This window comes from Erythranthe guttata, chromosome 1, assembly GCF_056151865.1.
Source record: "Erythranthe guttata isolate IM_541 chromosome 1, IM_541, whole genome shotgun sequence".
In the NCBI taxonomy this organism is placed as follows: Eukaryota; Viridiplantae; Streptophyta; class Magnoliopsida; order Lamiales; family Phrymaceae; genus Erythranthe; species Erythranthe guttata.
The window spans coordinates 8,319,814-8,339,794 of record NC_142533.1 but is presented as its reverse complement, the minus strand read 5'-3'; the positions used below and the strand labels follow the sequence as shown (position 1 = coordinate 8,339,794).

The 19,981-nt window shown below is 33.5% G+C and overlaps 1 protein-coding gene across 1 annotated transcript; it reads right to left on the bottom strand.

The window, feature by feature from the left end:
* Nucleotides 1–3,879: 3,879 nt before the first annotated feature.
* Nucleotides 3,880–8,178, bottom strand: LOC148772768 (putative carotenoid cleavage dioxygenase 4, chloroplastic). Its single transcript, XM_088819485.1, has 3 exons — nucleotides 7,510–8,178; nucleotides 4,542–5,307; nucleotides 3,880–4,406 (listed from the first exon to the last, which is right to left on the bottom strand). Exons 1-3 carry the CDS (start codon nucleotides 8,141–8,143, stop codon nucleotides 4,031–4,033), a joined length of 1,776 nt encoding a protein of 591 aa, XP_088675611.1. The 5' UTR covers nucleotides 8,144–8,178; the 3' UTR covers nucleotides 3,880–4,030.
* Nucleotides 8,179–19,981: the final 11,803 nt, after the last annotated feature.

Below are 19,981 nucleotides of genomic sequence, written 5' to 3'. Positions count from 1 at the left end.
CATTGCATTAATCCAAAACTCATCCTTCAGTGCTTCTGCAATATTCCTTGGTTCGATTGAAGATACAAAACAAGTAGTTCCAGTTAGTGCACATTCAGAAGATAAATTTGCAAATCTTACCATATCTCTGTAATTCACTCTCTCTTTTCTTCTGGTCCTTATTCCATCAAAGATATCTCCCACAACTTGAGTAGAGGGGTGATTTTTCTGGATTTTACTTGATGGTTCCTTTCTGCAGACATCATGAGTTGGCTGCAATTCAGCTTCTGCATGTGCTCTCTGTAGGCTGTATTGAGTCAGATGTGGTAATACTTGGCTCAACACCCTCTTCTATTGAAACTGGAATGTTTATATCTGGAGCATTTGTGGCAGTAGTGTCTCCTCTGGTTGTTTCTCCTTCAGCAATCAGGTCATCAACTTCATCTTCAGCTGTTTTACTGCGGAGATCAGCAAAATCATCAAATACCACATTTACAGATTCAATAATGGTTCGAGTTCTTAAGTTATATACTCTATAAGAATGAATGTTATTAGAGTATCCCATAAATAAAATCAAATCATTTTTTGAATCAAATTTAGCTAGATGATCTCTATCATTTAGGACATAGCAAACACATCCAAACACATGCATGTATTCTAGATCAGATTTTTCTCTTAAAAAATACACCAAAGTATATCTCGAAAAATCATCAACACACAAAAATACATATTTTTTACTACCTAGGCTTTCTACCTCTATAGGATCCATAAGATCCATATGTACAAGTTCAAAACAAATGGTGGTACCAACGGGTTGTAACACTTTGTGTGGTACTCTAGTTTGATTTCCTTTCTGGCACATTCCGCATATAAGGATGTCATTGATCTTGAGATCTGGAATTCCTCTTATGGCATTGTACTTGTTGAGCAGCTTCAGATTTTTTAAGTTTGTGTTCCCTAGTTTCTGGTGCCACAGCTCTACTTCACTTACTCTTGAGCTCTTGCATGAGATGGTGTCACCTGTTTGATAACAATTATCCATTGACCTAGACCATGTCAGTACACAATGATTTTTATTATCAAACACAGAACACCAGTATTTATCAAATTGAACACGTAGATCATCATCACACAATTGACTAATACTGATGAGATTTGACCCCAATCCTTCAACATGTAAGACATTTGAAAGTTTTGGAAGTCCCTCAATACTGAGTGTTCCACGTCCAACCACTTTGCCTTTAGCTCCTCCTCCATAGATTACACGTCCTCCATTGAGTGTATGGTAGTTTGATAGAAATTCTTTAGTTCCAGTCATGTGCCTAGAGCATCCACTATCAAAGTACCATGAACCTGAAATGTTAGCATTTAAAGAAGTGTATACTGCTTTGCACATAAGTTTACCTTTGGGAGTCCATATTCTACACTTTTTTTTGGTAAAATCTACATTTCTCTTGGAGGTGTTCCCTGGAGTGTTGTGACTCATCCTGTACAATATTTTGTCACTACTTAGTTTCTCACAAAATGGACGAATATGTCCTGGTGAGAAACAGTAATGAAAAATGTATCCCCTAATTCTGGACTCTGGAATGGTGACTTTGGAATTTCTGCATTCTTTTCCATTTGAACCCTTCTCTTTTACAAAGACAATTTCCTTCTTCTTTACTGGCTTGTGTGTATTCACTTGATTTTTGAACCCTAGCCCTTCCTTTTTGTTGTACTTCTCTAGTGACACAATCTCTTTGAGTTTAGTTGTGCCGGTATTCATCCTCTTGATTGCTAGAGTTGCTTCTTTGAGTTCATCTTTCACCTTTGCCACTTCAAGATCCTTCTTGGTGATACCAACCTCCAAATGAGTGATTGTATCTTTGAGGGAAGAATTTTCCTTGTTGGTTGCATCTAGAGCTTGAGTCTTCTTCTCCAAGTCGCTGAACAATTTCTTATACATTTCTTTCTCATCTCCTACTGCTTCTTTACTCTATTCTGCTGCATTCAAAGAAATAGAGTTCAAACATGTATAATGACTATTATCTAACTCAGAAATTTCAATTACTGAAAGTGTTTCAGAAAGTGTTGCAGCATCTAGAGAAACTTCCTGTGATTCTGTTTCTGGACAATTTTCAGTGATATATCTGACAGAAATAGCTTGTTTAGTGGGTTGCTGCTCCTCTGTCTGTTCAGGTTGCTCTTCCTCCTCATCACTGACAGCACAAATCAGACTCATTCCTCTTCTTCTCAAGGTATTTGCACATTCATTAGCATAATGTCCAAATCCTGAACATGCCCTGCATTTAATAAGATCCAAGTTAGGTGGTTCAGAATTTGAACGAATAAATGAAGAATTTTTTAAAGTGTTTTGAGAAGATGTTTGAGGAAATGTTCTCTGTGGGATAGATCTGTTCCGGGGCTGAGTTTGTCGATTTTGTGGAGATCCGTCTGGAAATAATTGTCTGGGCTTGATTCCACTTCGTCTGTATGCCCTATTAAATTTCTGAATCTGAAATGCCACATTGTTGAGACATTCCTCTGCATCATCATCATACTCCGGAGCAACTTCTTCCTTCTCTAATTCTGCCTGGAGTGCATTTGATAGATCGTCTGCTGTCCACCGTAATTCTGGTGTTGGAAATACATCCTCATCCGCATCTGTGATAGTTGGCGGCTTCCATCCAGTAAGAATAGATCTCCAGGTTTTCTCATCAATGGCTTTGATGTACGCCCTCATCTTGACTTTCCAATAGGTGTAGTTTGTGCCATCAAGTACAGGAGGTCGCATAGAAGCAGTCATCTGAGTATCCATCACGAATTCGTTTCTGAAAAAATAGGAACAAACACTTAGTATACGTCAAGTGTTGGCTCTGATACCAATTGAAAGAATTTATGGTCCCGAATTCGTTTAATACAGAGATGTTATCTTAAGTGTTATGACACTTAATTAAACATGCAGCGGAAATATAGAGACAATACTCAGATATAAAAATGTTCACAAGTAAAACTTGTGAACTTGCCCTTTACAGGACGGAAAAAATATATTAAACAAACAGTATTCCAAGAATACAAATGGAAGATGTACGAAAACTTCTTCCTTATGAATGAATCATTAACATGATCATTCTTACATTCAAATCTAGAAACAAAAAGAGAAATATTAAAAATTCTAGATTTCAAAGAATGTACTCGTGAGGACTACGTAAAGAACTTATGAATGAATCACCATCTTGATCATTCTTACAACCAAGTCTAGAAACATATATACTAAACAATCTAGACTACAAAGAATGTACTTATGAGAAGTACGTAAAGAATGTACTCATGAGGAGTACGTAAAGATTGTACTCATTAGGAGTACAACCAACCGATTCTAAAAACACACTAAAACACTCATGTATTATTTTTAGCTCTCGGTGTTTATTTATTGGAATCGATCAACTTCCTTGAGTCTTGAAGTCGGTATTTATAGACATTCCAAGCATCCACTCCTCAGCCCATGATCTGCAAGAAAACCAACTACAAGAGCACTCAAGAACATGGGTTAGTGGGTTAGTTGAGTAGTTAAAATAATATCCACAATTTAACCCACTAAGCACTACTTAGCCCACTAAGCCATATACTTAACCCACTAAGCACTACTTAGCCTATAACTAAAATTTAGTTTAATAATAAGAAAGTTAAAAAACAAGATGTGGAAATAATCCACGTGTCTCAGTTTCTCATTTTGAAACTGAACTCCGTACAACGCGCGGGGTGAAGTACTGGCACTAGTTAAAAAACAATCATTTTTAGTGCATTACAGAACATCCTATTTGAGGATTGTTTGTATCAATTTTCAATTGGTCAACATCACAATCAGAATGAATTTGAGGACAATGTACTTGAACAAATAAAATGAAATACAGACAATTTAATATACTATAATATTAAATAATTGATTGATATGGTTTAACAATTCCATACATGTCACACAATGCTGTAATTGGGTCATTGATAACAATCAACAATCAACTATTATTAGAATAAAATAAATATTTAAATAGAAAAATATATAATGGAATCAGAGTTTTTTTAGTTGAGAATCAGGCACAAAGATTCCATGGAAGCCAAAAGGAACCCTTTGGGGCAGCTTGACAGCAGCAACAATTGCAAGAGTAGGAGATTTAGCATCCATTACTATAAAATTCGATTCTTCAGTATTTTTATCATATACATAACTCACAAGATAGCCATCATCCTCCTCCGTCGCCGGATTTTCAGGTTCCCTCGGCACAAAAACTATTTCGCCGCCGGAGCAGCCAGGCGGATACAGGCGGCTAGCCACCGCGCATTCGTCGCCGGAGGAGGAGTATCCAGTAGTTGCTGAAAGTGATAGGTCTATCTTCACCACCCCCACCAAGTTTGGCATTGGGTCGCCTATTGATGCGTATGCGTATCTGTGTTATGTGTAAATCAACGGGGCAAGATTAAAATATTTATATTTTTTTTTACTCTGATAGTAGAGTAGAGGATACGTATCAACTCTCCTAAAATTTTATTTATATATAATTTATAATTTAAACATATATTACCTGTTCTTCTTCCCAACATAAGCCGGGTTGATAACGGCGAACTCCAAATTTCTGGAGCACACCGACGATCTTCTCCGTATGCTCTCGGTTTGCACATCTATTTCAATTCTCTCGACGGACGAGTGAATCAAATCCACCCGCTCCAACACATGCTCCACCCCCAAAATATTTAGCGCCACCATCACAATCGTGTTGCCGTCGTCTTCCTCCCAGGCGTTGACGGCGTGGATCATATTAAAACCTGGCGCATCAACCCACCACATCTCATTCTCATCCACCGCGTACCGCCTGATAATCCCCAGCCTCGGCATTTTCGCAGCATTAACCCCAATTGGCTGCTTCCCTCTCAGAATCTCCACTGGTTTGATAACAATCTGCGAGTCGAAGAAAACGGCGTAGTTTTTCGTAACCGCAAAATCATGGATCAACGAAGCTTCCTTCAACGAGGATATGGGAACTTCTGGCTGTTTGATTCCATCAGCATTGATCCTGAAATACGTTAGAAATGGGTGCACGATGCTGTGCCGGAAAGCAAAGGCCTCCCCGGTTTCCGCCTCTACTTTTGGGTGGGCAGTCATAGTCATAAGTGGCTCGCCGAAAGATTCATGGCGGCCGAGGGTGATTATATCTCCGTCCGATGTTAGTTTCACCGTATAAGGGAGATCAGACTCGCCCATAGCAAAGAGTTTTCCGGCGAACAATGCTAGGCTCGTGTTGGCCACACCGATGCCTCTGCGCGGGTCGAACTCCCCGGCTAGAATACGACCTGATTCAGTGGCGTAGCCAGGATTTTATTAAAATATGCATAGGATCGTTTGTTATTAGTAATTATTATATTTGAAAGAAGAGAAAATATTCAAAACAGACGGTCGTTAATTGCACAAAAATGGACTCCACTCACATGAAGACACGTGGACAAAATCAATGAATATTCTCTCTCTAATGGGACCGATTTATGTATTTCATTAATTCATTTGGGGCGGTAAAGACAAGTGCTTCTCTTTTTCCTTTTTTCCTTTTTTTTTTCTTTTTTTTTTGTGCAAAATAAAACTTATTTTCAATCCAATCACTGATGCTCTTTTCATAATTTTAATATCAAATTTAATAAATAATATTATTATAGTGTAAAATAATGCCCTTTTATTAAAATTTGTTATTAACTTTTAATAAATATTAATTTTATATAAATTAGTGTATAATAATTACGAGTAACATAAAAATTAATCATAAAATCGCTTGAAAAGCATTTCGTGAAAATGAGATGATATTTGATATTTTTTCTTTTGAATTTGAGATGATAATTTTTCATGTTGTTTAGTGTAAAAAACTTTAAAATCATAAATTAATTAACAACCACTTTAATAATTCAAATACAATAGAACCTCCATAAATTAATACTCGATAAATTAATAACCTCGCTTAAATAATAAATTTTCCCGGTCTCGATTTGGGGACAGCGTGCTAAATTAATAACTCGCTAAATTTATAAGATAATACACATTCGAAAATTTTAAGAAGTCCCATATAATATATAAATTAATAATGCATAAAAATAATTCTTAAATTACATGGTGTAGTACATATTTTTAATTTTATAGATCTATGAAAGCTTAATACAATATAATTTAATTCTCGCTTGTTTCTTGTTAAAGTTCACATTACCATCAATCTCGTCCCTCACTTTTCTTAACATGGTTAAAACTTTCGGTATAGTTTTCTCATAACTCAACATAAAACCATTCTATACCATTGCTGCTTTAAGAGCTTCCGTTTATGAAATGTGCTCTATAGTGCATTGAACTAATGGTAGACATGGCCACGGGCCGGTTTTGGGCCCGGAAACGGCCCGAACCGGCCCGTTGAAGGGCCAAACCAGCCCGTTGACCGGGTGAACATGCCCGGACCCGTGAACCGGCCCGTCCTACTCGGGACGGGCCCGGTTATAAGAAATGGTGAACCGCGGGCCGGCGGTTCACCCGGATTTAAAAAAAAAAAAAAAAAAAAGCAAATAACGGCTAGTGAACCGGCTCGAACCGGCCCGGGTGAACCGGCCGTTTTTTGCTTTTTTTTTGAATTCCCCCCCCCCACCAATTTTTCCTATAAATACCATCACACCCCATTTTTTTCCTATAATTTACTTATTCATCAAATATTTCAAAAAATAAAAATAAAAAAAAAAATTTCAAATTTTCCGGGCCAACCCGGAACCGGCGGGCCGACCCGGCCCGTCGAACCGTGCATATTACGGGCCGATTCCGGTTCCGGAAAAAGTGAACCGTGAACCGGTATGAACCAGCCCGGAACCGGCCCGTGGCCGTGTCTAATTAATGGTACAATGAATCATATATACGTAAAAAGTTTAAAAAGTAAATGTATTTATTGAAAATAGTAATAAACGTAATTTCATAAATTAATAAGCTATTAATTAATATATAAATTAATAATAATTAATTTATCGATAAGTTAATATTTCACTAAATTAATAAAAATTTGATGGTCCAAATTGTATTAATTTATAGAACTTTAACTGTATAAATGTGATGAAATGAGAATGGGGCAATGGGTTGTAATTCATTTCTACAACACAGGGCCCATAAGAACGAAAAGCTTTTATTAATTTTGTCCACGTGGCATCAATTGAATGAAGGCCGTTTTATTGCAATTAACGGGCCATCCGTTCAGGATGTGCTCCCTTGAAAGAATAAGAAAAATCTTAATGGGCTCGCATAATGTTTGGTTGAAGATATCTAGACTCTAGAATGGCTCAAGTGTACCAAATAAACAAATAAACAAATAAATTAATGTATGCAATAAAATATCACTATATCAAATATTATAATAATAATAATAATAATAATAATAATAATAATAATAATAATAATAATAATAATAATAATAATAATAATAATAATAATAATAATAATAATAATAATAATAAATAATAATCTATGTTGTCTCCGCTACTTACCTGCTTCAACGGTGCAACGTGCCAAGGAAGGAAGGAGGCCATTAAAGGCGGAGAAGACGTTGAGAATGACGGGTGATCCAATTTCTCGCTCCAAATTATACTTGTAAGTCTTGACAAAACGGCTGCAGAATATGGCTTCACCGTCGGAAATTTTGATCGAGTGAAGCATGCCATCTCCGTCGAAGAGGTGGTAGGGTCCGCGGGGGAAGAACTGAGGGTTGGGGCCATTGCGAATGTAGGCCCCGTTTAGGCATGGCGGAAGTGAGCCATGGACCACCGTACAAGCGGTGGGGGGGAGCTCCCCCACCGGAGCGAAGTTACCGGAGAGTACGTGTTTGGGGTCTATAGAAAGGCGAAGGGGTGGGTCCACGAAATCGCATATGAATTGATCTAACCAGTTGAATATATTTGTGAGAAGAGTAGGATTCTTTGTTCTTCCTTTTGTTTCATTAGGTTTAAGCTTTTTGGGATGGAGAGATGATGCTCGTATGGGGTTAGGTGTTTGATGAGAAATTCTATTATATCTTTTATTATTTCTTGAAGAGGGAATATTGGATTGGGAGACAAGTAACGGTGTGGAAGGTATGCAGGCACCATATCTTTGAATGAAAGAGGAATTAGAAAGAGAATTCATCTAATTCAATCTTAAATTGTTCACAATGTTACGACCTATTTATACTAGAAGTTGTTTGAGAAAAACCTCTCCTTATTATTTTTTTTCAATTTTGCCCCCGCCCGCCACATCATCACTGCGTCACGCGCCCACATCATCATTGCGCCACGCACTAGTCATCAGCCGTTTTCCTTTTTTTTTCTTTTTTTTCCCCGTATTTTATTTTTTTTCAATTTTATTAATTGACTATGCTTATGAAACATAGTTGATTAAGAAAATTCTTTTAAAAAAATATTATTTTTTTTATTATTTTTTTTTTAATTTTTTTTCTCTATCAGGTATATTAATAGTCTCTGAAGCATAGTCGATTAAGAATCTGACTACTAAAAATAACAAATCACAATTAAAAGAAATGCAAAGTCAACTGTATTTTACACAAACAAAAAAATATACAAAACATTATAATTGATTTATACAATTAGAATCAATAAACGAAAAATCCATTTTTTTTTTAAAGTTGGAGTCGATTAACCTTAATCAACTACTGAACATAGTCGATTAAGCCTTATTCGACTGTTGAACACAGTCGATTAAACCACGCGTAGTTGATTAAGGACCCAACTTGCGCGAATTTCTCTTTTTGCACCGTCTTCCCCCCAATCCACCAAAAAACCCTAGATCTGCTCTTCATCATCACCACGTCGCAGCCACACCACACCATCACCACCTCGCTTCCATATTCTAACAGTTTTTTATACAAATAAAGTAATTCACAACCGGAACCATCAATCAAAACAGAACCACCACCTTCAAAACTACCAAAACAAATCCACCCATATCAAAAAATATGCAGCAAAATTTGATTAAAAATTCCTAACAAATAAGTAGAATGAAGCAAAACTACCTTGAGTGCGTAATTTACAGCCCCTGTCGCCCTGCCGCCTCCACTCAAAGCCTCAGTTGACAATCTCCGCCTGCGCCGCCTTCTACCATCGCCGCATCGCCGGTCCACCACCAAACATTCATATCAGATCTTGTAAAGACGGAAAAAGAAGAGAGAGAAAGAGAAGAGAGTGGGAAGAGAAGAAAATAGAAGAAAAAAAAAGAACTGCAGAATAACGTAAAAAATAATCAGGGTTTTGAAAGAATATATTGGACAATTAAGCATAAATTTAAAATTATGAAAATAGCATTTGAGTGGAATATTAGCTAAGGAAGTTTTCTCTAATTAATTTTTGGGTGGGGGGATTTGAGATTTCCTTAACCACATTTCATAAATGAGGGGGTCTTGCTAATTTTCTTGTTACAATATTATAGAAAAAAGAACAACTAATCATTTAAATTCACAAAATTAACAAATTCTCCTTCATATTTTTGAATTATAAGTTACATGTATGGATGTAGTCAGTGGCAAAGCCAGGATTTCACCCCTTGAAGACCGAACATTGAAAATAATGTTAGGAAATTAATGAACAATGATTGTTACAAGAATAACAAAATTAGGAATTTGTTACATAATTGACTTAAGTTTTCAGGGGTTTGAGGGCACTGCTCTTGAAAACAAATTGTAATTTTTTTTTGACAAAAACCAGAAGATAGAGAAAAAGAAACTCATAGTTTTTTTGCATTAATTTTAATTTTGAGTAATTAAATAATAAAATTTGGGTGTTGTAATATAGTGATTTTTTTCCTATTGATGGTCTTGAGACCATTCTCGCCCAAGGGTAGACTAGCATCACAATCGGTAACTTTATTATTATTTTTGTTCTTTTCTCAACTAAAAATATTTGATTACTTCTTTTTATATATAAAACTAAATTATTAAAAATTATAGAAGCACAGTAACAAACAATAAATTATATATACATATATAATGGCAAAAAAAAAAAAAAGAAAAAGAACTAAAACTTGAGGGGACCATGGTCACACCTGGTCCAACAGTGACTTCCCAACTGCATGTACTCCATCAAATATAAAGTTAATTAGCTGTAAATCAAGTCACATGATGATAGTCCTAAATGCCAAATATTTGTAATAGCATGAAACTACTATTTTTATGAACATAAAAACGACATGGAACTTACCGAAGTTAATTAATCTATATGACAATTTTTTTCGATCATTTAAATTCAATTTCTAATTGTAACTCCAGTTTAATTTCAATTTAATTAATTTTGACAAAAAAGTTAGTTTATGACTTTTGTTTTAAAACTTTTTTTGCTGCTGATTTCTGGCGTTGTTTTTTTTTATTATTATTATTTTTCTGTCACCGGTTTCCGACATTGACTTTTTCATTTATTTATTTTTCCCTAAAAAAATTATCCTTTTTCTACGCCCGCCGCTGAAATTGACCGTAATTGTACTGTCACTAACATCAATTATATTTTCGCTAACATTAATTGTACTGTCACTAACATCAATTATATTTTCGCTAAAATTAATTGTACTGTCATTGACAACACATTTACATAATTGTACTGTCCATTTGACTGTACAATAACTGTCAACCACAACAATATTATTAATTTTTTCGCCGTTTTTTTTATTTTGTTGGATTTGTTGATAACTCAATGTAATTATATTATTGTCGTTGACAGTAAAATTACTGTAAACACAATAATATTACTGTCTACAATTGTAATATTACTATAAACACAATAATATTATTGTGGCAATATTACTGTTGTTACAGTAATAATACTGTGGATGACAGTAATATTACTGTCAACCACATATATATTAATTATTTTTTCTTTTTATTATGTTTGGCTTTGTTGGACGATCAATATATTAATATTACTCTATTAAACAATAATAATGATTTTTGTTGTGTTAATATTACTGTGCTAGAGAGTAATATAACAATATTATTGTCTTAAACTGTAGCATAGTTAATATTATTATGTTAAACAGTAATATAGTTAATATGACGGTCAACCACAACAATATTACTGTTTAAACGGGCAAAAATATGCTACAGAAAAAATTTGAAAAGCCAATGTTGGAGACCGGCGGAAAAAGTAGGAGAAATTGTACTCAAAATTGAATTATGGGTCAAAATTGAACAATTTGTGAAATTTGGTGTCAAATTGAGGTTAAATTAAATTTAATGATGAAATTGGAGCATATTGAAATGTGAAGAGGTCTTTTAGTCTATTAAAATGTCTGGGCTTTTTTTGTAAAAAAGTTTTTTGCCTGATCCCTTTATTAATATATATATATATATATATATATATATATTTAAAAAAATATTGAATTATAAATATTGAAAAATACTGAATTATTTAAAAAATACTGAATTATAAATATTGAAAAATACTGAATTATAAATATTGAAAAATACTGAATATTGAACAATGTTAAAAAAAATATTGAATTATTTAAAATACTTTCGATACATATAAGATTGAAAAACAAACTGATTATGATTGTAGGTTCAACATTTTAATCATATTCAACGAATGTTAGTTGTATAAAGACTATGTTTGTAATAAATGAAATAATAAATTTGGGATACTATGCTATGAGTCCCTTGTATGAAATTTAATTTGAGCTAAATGGTAAGCCTAAATCTAGTTTTTTAATTAAGTCTTTAGATTATAATATATGACCCACATCTTTCCTTTTTTTATTTCATGTCTTGCCCTTACACCCTAATTTTATAACTCACATATTCACGTTGCTCTCTCAAATTTACTTTTCCTCTTTATTCTTCTGTCTCTGTCTCGCCACCACTCCACACCATGGTTTGAGGGGAGGTGGTGGCTATGACGATGGAGTTGACTATGATGCTGGAGGCCGTGGCAGGGGGAGAGATGGCGGCGGCTACTCTGAGGGGAAGCGCTAGGGCATGAGGATGGCGCTCGATGGGCGGCGGTGCTCGGGATTGGGGGATGATGTCGGTGGCTCAACGACGTTGGGGGTAGGGATGTCAACAAAAGCGTCGGTGGGGATGGCAAGTTTGTGCCATCTTTAGCGGCGTGGGTGACGTTAGCGTCGCGTATCTAGGGTTTGGTGGAGAAGATCTAGGGTATGGTGGGCGAATCTAAGATTTTTCGATTTCATGTCTACAGATGTCTGTGAGTGTCAATCGGTGTCAGATGACTGTGAGTGTCAATAGGTGTCTATGGTGTCTGTCTCGCGGTTAGGGTTTAAAGGACAAATTAGGGTTGTAAGAATGTGAAACGGATTAATACAGTTTCCTACGAGTGTTTATACGTGACTACAGAGTACTATAGTTTTCTAAGGGTTCCTATAGATGACTACGGCCTAAAAAAATAAAAAACTCAGAAGTCTCAATATTATGTAGAAAAAAAATAAGAAAATGCAAAAATGAGAGAGAGAGAGAGAGAGAGAGAGAGAGAGTTCAATGAAAAAAATACCAAAAATGCTAAATGCAAAAATGAAAATGTTAAATGCAGAATGAAAAAATGATAAATATAATTTAAATATTACTTGGTGCAGATTTCATTTTTTTTGTGTAGAGGCATTCTCGGAATTAAATTTATGAACCATGTGAAACAATGTTTGGTTAGACTTGTAATTTAGTTCTACTAAGTTTTGTCATGAGGGATATATATGTTAAGGCCCCATAAATTTAATATATATTTAACTTACTCATTTAATCGACTTAACTCGGGTTAGAGCAATATTAAACTCTAACTCGGTTAATAAAATTTTCATGTTTATCAAATTGTCTCAAACTCGTTCCGACTCAACTCTAATTATGCCCGGCTCAAATAAAATTGGGTCTAGCCATGGGGCCCGGGGTAGGCTCGTCTCAATTGACAATGATGTAGAATGTGATCTAATTTCTAATGAATGTGCCCCTAATATTTGTCCTAATAATAACTACTATCAATATTTAGGCAACTGCTCATTGTTGTAACTAACAACATGTGACGACTCCCATAATCTTTTAAACTATGTCTTTTTTCAATGCATAAGTTTTACTTTCATTGAGTAAATTAAATAAATTCTCGCTAGGGGTGGAATAGGACATAATGGATCGAAAATGTTTTTTTCGGAAAATTTTCAAATTTTTTAAGAAGTAAAAAATGAATTCCAATTTCTGTTCCAAAAAAATCGAAGGTAAAAGATCATTTCATTTTCAGGATTTCTCAGAATCAGTGGAATTTCAGAAATTTAAGAAATTTATAATCTCTTGTTCTAAATTCGGATATAATATAAATTTTCACAATATAATTCTATCTTATTTGATTTTTTACAGCAAAATGCAAGAAAAATCCAAAAGAGCATTCGACCAAACGCAATAAATAAAAATACATGTAGGAACAAAAAATACAAAACATAGATTTTCTTATAAAGAAAAATGCAAGCTAAAGTTTCTGATATCAATTAATTGTTTATAAAATTTTAAATTACTTGACCATTCCGTATATTTATATTTTCATATAAAATATAACAAAATTCATATTATGGAATTAGAAAGTATATCATATAACTACATTGTATATTTCAAAAAAACATATAAAATATTCAGAACTAAAGTCGGATCAAAAATCAAAATTTTCAATAATTTAATATATTATTCCAATTTCGTTCCAAATAAACTCCGAATAATTGAAAATCAAAACATCAAAAAACGTAATGACTAATGTATTCCAAATTCAGATATTTTCGAATCGGAATTGGCGAAAAAAAATTTTTCAACTAGTGTTGATTCTATAAAAACATGTACACATGTTAATTTTCGAAATGACACTTAATTTGAAGACAATGGTTTTCTAACACACACACACACACACACACACACACACACACACACACACACATATATATATATATATATATATATATATATATATATATATATATATATATATATATATATATATATATATATATATATATATATATATATATATATTTATGTGTGTGTGAGCAAATGACAAAGATGGACATGATAAGGGACTTCAATGCACATTGGTCCACAAAAAAAAATAGTCTTTTAAATAAATCCATCCCCATGCCTTTAGTCTAAAATATCCGCCATAGTATAATTTTTACCAAATTCATCATTATACTCTAACTTACTCAATATTACATATTGACCCCGGATTTAAACAAATATATCACATTAACCCACCTTTTAATACATGTTTGAAAAACTAATTTTTTTTTTTCTAAAAATAATTTTTTTTTTATGATTTTTTTTCTGGCCAGATTTTGGCGTTGACCGGGCGGTTCTCTTGCAATTGAATTTTTTTTCTCTTATTTTTTTTCCAGCGGGTCACCGCCGTTCTCCAGCTTTGATTTTTTTTTTTTGAATTTTTTCTCCATCAAAGAAATAATTTTAATTAATATTACTATCTGTGCTGCTAAATTACTGTCTCGGACACTAATATTACTGTTTGGGATAGTAATATTAGTGATATTATTGTCCCAAACAATAACATTATTGCATGAGACAGTAATATTACGGTCGGAGATAGTCATATTTAGATTGAAAACAGCAAAATTGCAGGTCAAGACGATAAAATTAATTAATACAGTAAAATTACTGTGTCAAACGGTTAAATTACTATTGGAGATAATAATTCAGCAGCCAAGACAGTAATATTAGTCAAAATATTTTTTTTAAGAAAAAACAAAAAAAAGGTCAATTAACAATTAAATTAGTGTTGGAGATAGTAATTTAGCAGCAAGACACTAATATTAATTAAAATATTTTTTTAAGGAAAAATAAAGTTCAATTTATAATTAAATTACTATTGGAGACAGTAATTTAGTAGCCAATACAGTAATATTAATGAAAATATTTTTGTTAAGAAAAAATAAAATTTAAAAAAAAATCAACACCGGAGAATGACGGTCTCAGGTGGTGGCGGGTCAAAATTGGAATTATGGTCAAAATTGGTTGATTGGTGAAATTTGGCTAAATTGGGGTATAAGTTATGAAACTGAAGTTGAATTAGGTTTCAAGGAATTGGGGGTAATTTTAGTATGCATAAAAGGGTTTTTTCTTATTTGCAAATAAATTTGAATGAGTTGAAAATATTTCAAAGACAAAAAAGTTGGATATCCTTTTTTTAAGTAAGTGCTCTTGTCATGGGTTTTTTTGACATTAACTATATATATATATATATATATATATATATATATATATATATATATATATATATATATATATATATATATATATATATATATATATATATATATATATATATATATATATACACAAAAATTTTAACAAACTGGAAATTAGAAGCTAGCTAGTACCTAATTAGAGTCATCCACTACTTTTAGTTGGAAAATTGATACGCGTCAAACCTACGTATAAGTAACCGCAACTGTAAAGGATCATGTTTTGTATCATGCATAGTGAATTCGAGATATCTATCCACATGAAATTAAGCCCCTAATTAACCAAGTACCGTAATTGTACTATTCTAAACTTTATCTAGACGATCGGGAAATGATCAATAATAAAAACAACAATCTGCCAACACAAGCGGGAATTCCGATGTGTGATGACTTCTAGAGTAAAATCCATATATATACTACACTAATGATCTCACAATCCGAATCTAATATCAAATCTATATTCGCTAGCCAGAGAATAAAGTACCCTAACCCCTGTCTATAGTGTAATTAGAGTCTATCCACATTTCCAACATCTCCGTTCAGAACCTGTTATTAATAGAGTATTTGGATCAAATCCTTAAAGGTTTCAAACATAGCAGCAAAATGAAGAACACGATAAATCATAAAAAAATAAAAAAAAAACTTATGAAAAACCCGAACCGAAACCCTTATCAAAACTTCCCACAAAAGACTGTCAAAAAATGAAGAAGAATAAAAAACGAAGAATTCCCCAAAAATTGTAGAAGAGGGCTTTGTATTTATAGTAATGCAAAGTTTCCTGAGGAAGCTTTGCCTTTCAGGATAGTTTGTGCAAATTCCGAGCCCACATCGCAATATGAGCGTCAAAATCGCAATATGGCTTATTCAAAGATTCTGGAATTCTGGCCCCCCATATCACTATATGAAGTGGCATATCGCGCGATATGAGAAAGTGCAAACTCTCTGTTTTGTTTTCTCACATATCGTGATATGGTCATTGCGTTAACTTCAAACTCTGTTTTGATCGTGTTTCATCTCGAATTGGACAATAATGTATGTCACCAAAGTTGTAGCTCTGGTAGTTGACTTTCTAACTCCACTTGAATGAGCTCAATTGAAGGTCATTCAACCGTGTAGGGTGAGCTTGAACATAATTGTGAGAATTTTATGTTTAGGATCAGACGGTTATATATTTCTCGAGGGATTGATACTTGAACTTAATTATCCACTATATTACTTGTTTGACACATGCCTTGTGTATAGGTTTCGCCACCAACAAATTTTTAACACAATTACAAGAGAATATAGATAATAAGGAAAAACTAAAGTATGTTGTTGATCGATCTTATATGGGTTGCATGCACATAAACATATATATTATATACCGAAAATGCTATTTGCGGTCACAAAATTGCTATTTGCGGTTTATAACAAAACCCCCCAAAACTTTTAAAAATATCAAAAAACCCCCCAAAACTGCAAATAGCAAAAAAAAAAAAAAAAGAAACAAACATTCGAAAATTCGAAATCAAGCTTGAAGAAGGGTTGGGCTTCGATTTTTTGATGTAATTTCAACTCTTTTATGTGTAACATGCATTGAGTAGGTCGATTACGGAACCAATTTCATGTTAAAAAGCTCTACAAATCAATTTGTAGGGCTTTTTTTTTTCGCAAAAAAATGTTGGAACGCCCAAGATGGGCGCCCAAGGCGTGTACGAACGCCCGGAAGCGCCCAAGGCGTGTACGAACGCCCGTTCCGGGCGTTCGTACACGCCTTGGGCGTTCCAACATTTAAAAAAAAATAAAAAATTTTGCATTGGACGCCCAACCCGGGCGCCCAAATGCAGCTTGCACGCCCAACTTGGGCGTGCACTGCATGAATGGGCGCCCAAGTTGGGCGTTTACGCGTTTTGGGGGGTGTTTTTGGATTTTTTTGGAAAGTTTTGGGGTTTTAATGAAATAAAGTGCTTTTTGGGGGTTTTGTTAGAAACCGCAAATAGCAATTTTCAAACCGCAAAAAACAATTCCCATTATATACATGCCAGTTTCAGAAATGATATCTAATTTGAAGACAATGGGTTTTCTTAAAACACACACACACACACATATATACACACACACACACACATATATACACACACACACACACACACATATATATATATATATATATATATATATATATATATATATATATATATATATATATATATATGGACACATTACAAATAGGGTTAATGTGCTAGAGGTCCCTAGTTGGATACATAATTAGATGTAGGATACAACCCTAATATTTTTTTATGAACTAAATCATTTTTACAAAAATAAATATGACCCACGTTCTTTATTTTTGTTTTATCCCAAAGTTGCCATCAACCTAAATTCATAAATTCTAAAGTCACGTTTCTCTTAGATCTATTTTTTTTATTTCTTCTCTTTTCTCTCTCTCTCTCTCTCTCTCGTTCTCGCTCTTCTAATCTCTCCCTCTCTAATTCTCTCGTTCTCTCTAATTCTATCGCTCCCTCTCTGATTCTCTCGTTCTCTCTACTTCTCTCGCTCTCCCTCTCCATCACTTCACTTAATTGAGGGGGCGATGGCTATGTGCAACTATGACGGTGGAGGCGGCGACAATAAGGGGATGATATGGAGGCAAGAGGCGACGACTATGGTGGTGGAGGTCAGATCTATGGCGGATGGTGGCGGCTATGACGACTAGGTTTTAAGGGTTTAAATTGGTCGACGGCCATGACGGCTAGGGTTTAATGTGGTCGACGTCTAGGGTTTAATTTGGTCGACGGCTATGGCAGCCAGGGTTTAATTTGGTCAACGACTGTGTATTAATTTGATCGACAATTATGGCAGCTAGGGTTTAAATTGGTCGACGGCTAGGGTTTAAATTGGTCGACGGCTAGGGTTTAATTTGGTCGGCGGCCAGGGTTGGTACGGTGGACGACTAGGTTTTTGCAGATAGGATTTGACGGCGGCTGAATTTTGTTGGATGCTATGATTTAACGGTGGCTGGAAGATGTTGGAAGTTAGGGTTTGGCGGCGGCTGGGAGTTGTTGAATGATAGAGTTCGGAATAGTACACCTTAGTATACCGTAGTATACCATAGTATGCCATAGCATAGCATACCATAGTATTTTTTAAAATTTGTTGTATTATTTGACAAAAAACAAAAAAAAAAAAAAAATTTCCATAATTTTCAATAAAATGTTAAAAAAAAGTTAATTATAATAAAGTAAAAAATGCTAGAGTGAAAAATGAAAAAATAAAGATGACCAAGTTGGTAAAAATAAAATAAAATATATTATTAGATGAAAAAATGAAGATATTAAATGCATAATAAAAAGATAAATGTTGTTTGAATTTTACTTAGTACAAATTCGAATTTATGTGTGGAGGGACATTTTTTGAATGCATTTAATAAAGGATGTGAAACAAAAGTTTAGTTGGACTTGTCATTTATTCTACTAAATTTTGTCACTATGGACCTATATCATAACACCCCTAACAAATAAGACCATCTTGAGATACTTATTAATAAAGGGGTCCACATAAAAAAAATCTTTTACAAAAAAGTCCATGCATTATCTAGAGTTGTGTAGAAGACTAAAACACCCCTTTACATTTTATTATGCTCCTATTTCGTTATTTAGTTCAATTTAACCTCAATTTGACACCAAATTTCACAAATTATTCAATTTTAACCCCAAAACTCAATTTTGAGTACAATTTCGCATGTCGCCGCCATTGACCGCCAGTCTCCACCATTGACTTTTCTTTTTCTTTTTTTTCATTCTACCACCGTTGGCCGACGGTCAATGCCTGTCTCCGGAGGCATTGAATTTGTATTTTATTCAACATCCTTTTGCTCGTTTAAACAATAATATTGTTGTAGTTGACTATCATATTAACTATATTGGTGATATTAACTATACTAGAGTTTAACATAGTAATATTGTTATATTACTCTCTAACACAGTAATATTAACACAATAAAAAACACTTTTATTGTGTAATAGAGTAATAATAATATGTTGACCGTTCAACAAAGGGAAATATAACAAAAAGCTAAAAGAATTAATATTGATGTGGTTGATAGTAATATTACTGTGATCCACAATAATATTACTGTAACGACTAACGACAGTAATATTACCGTTAACCACAATAATATTATTTTGTTTATACTAATATTACAATAGCCAATAATAGACAGTAATATTATTATGTTAATCGGTCAACAAATCAAACAAAATAAAAAGGCAAAAAAATTAAAATAATATTGATATGATTGACAGTAATATTATTGTGTATATAATTACGTTGGCTTGTCAACACATCAAACAAAATAAAAAAAAGCTAAGAACGACAATAGAATTACTGTCAGCAACAGTTTAAAGAGTTGTGGTAATTTTGACATATACATTAATATTTCATTTATTTATAATACATATTAAAAGAATAAGCTTATAAAGATGGTTGGTCACTTATTCATAAAAACCCATATATATATATATATATATATATATATATATATATATATATATATATATATATATATATATATATATATATATATATATATAAATTCAGTAATTCCCTAGTTGTAACAGTTTGATTATTCGAAACAATGTTTTAGTTACAACTATAATTCTTGTGTTAACATAGTTGTATTCTACTAAGGCAGATAAACAAAACACAAGAATTAATGTGGTTCAGACACAATTGTGCCCTACATCCACGTGGACCTGCAAACACGATTTC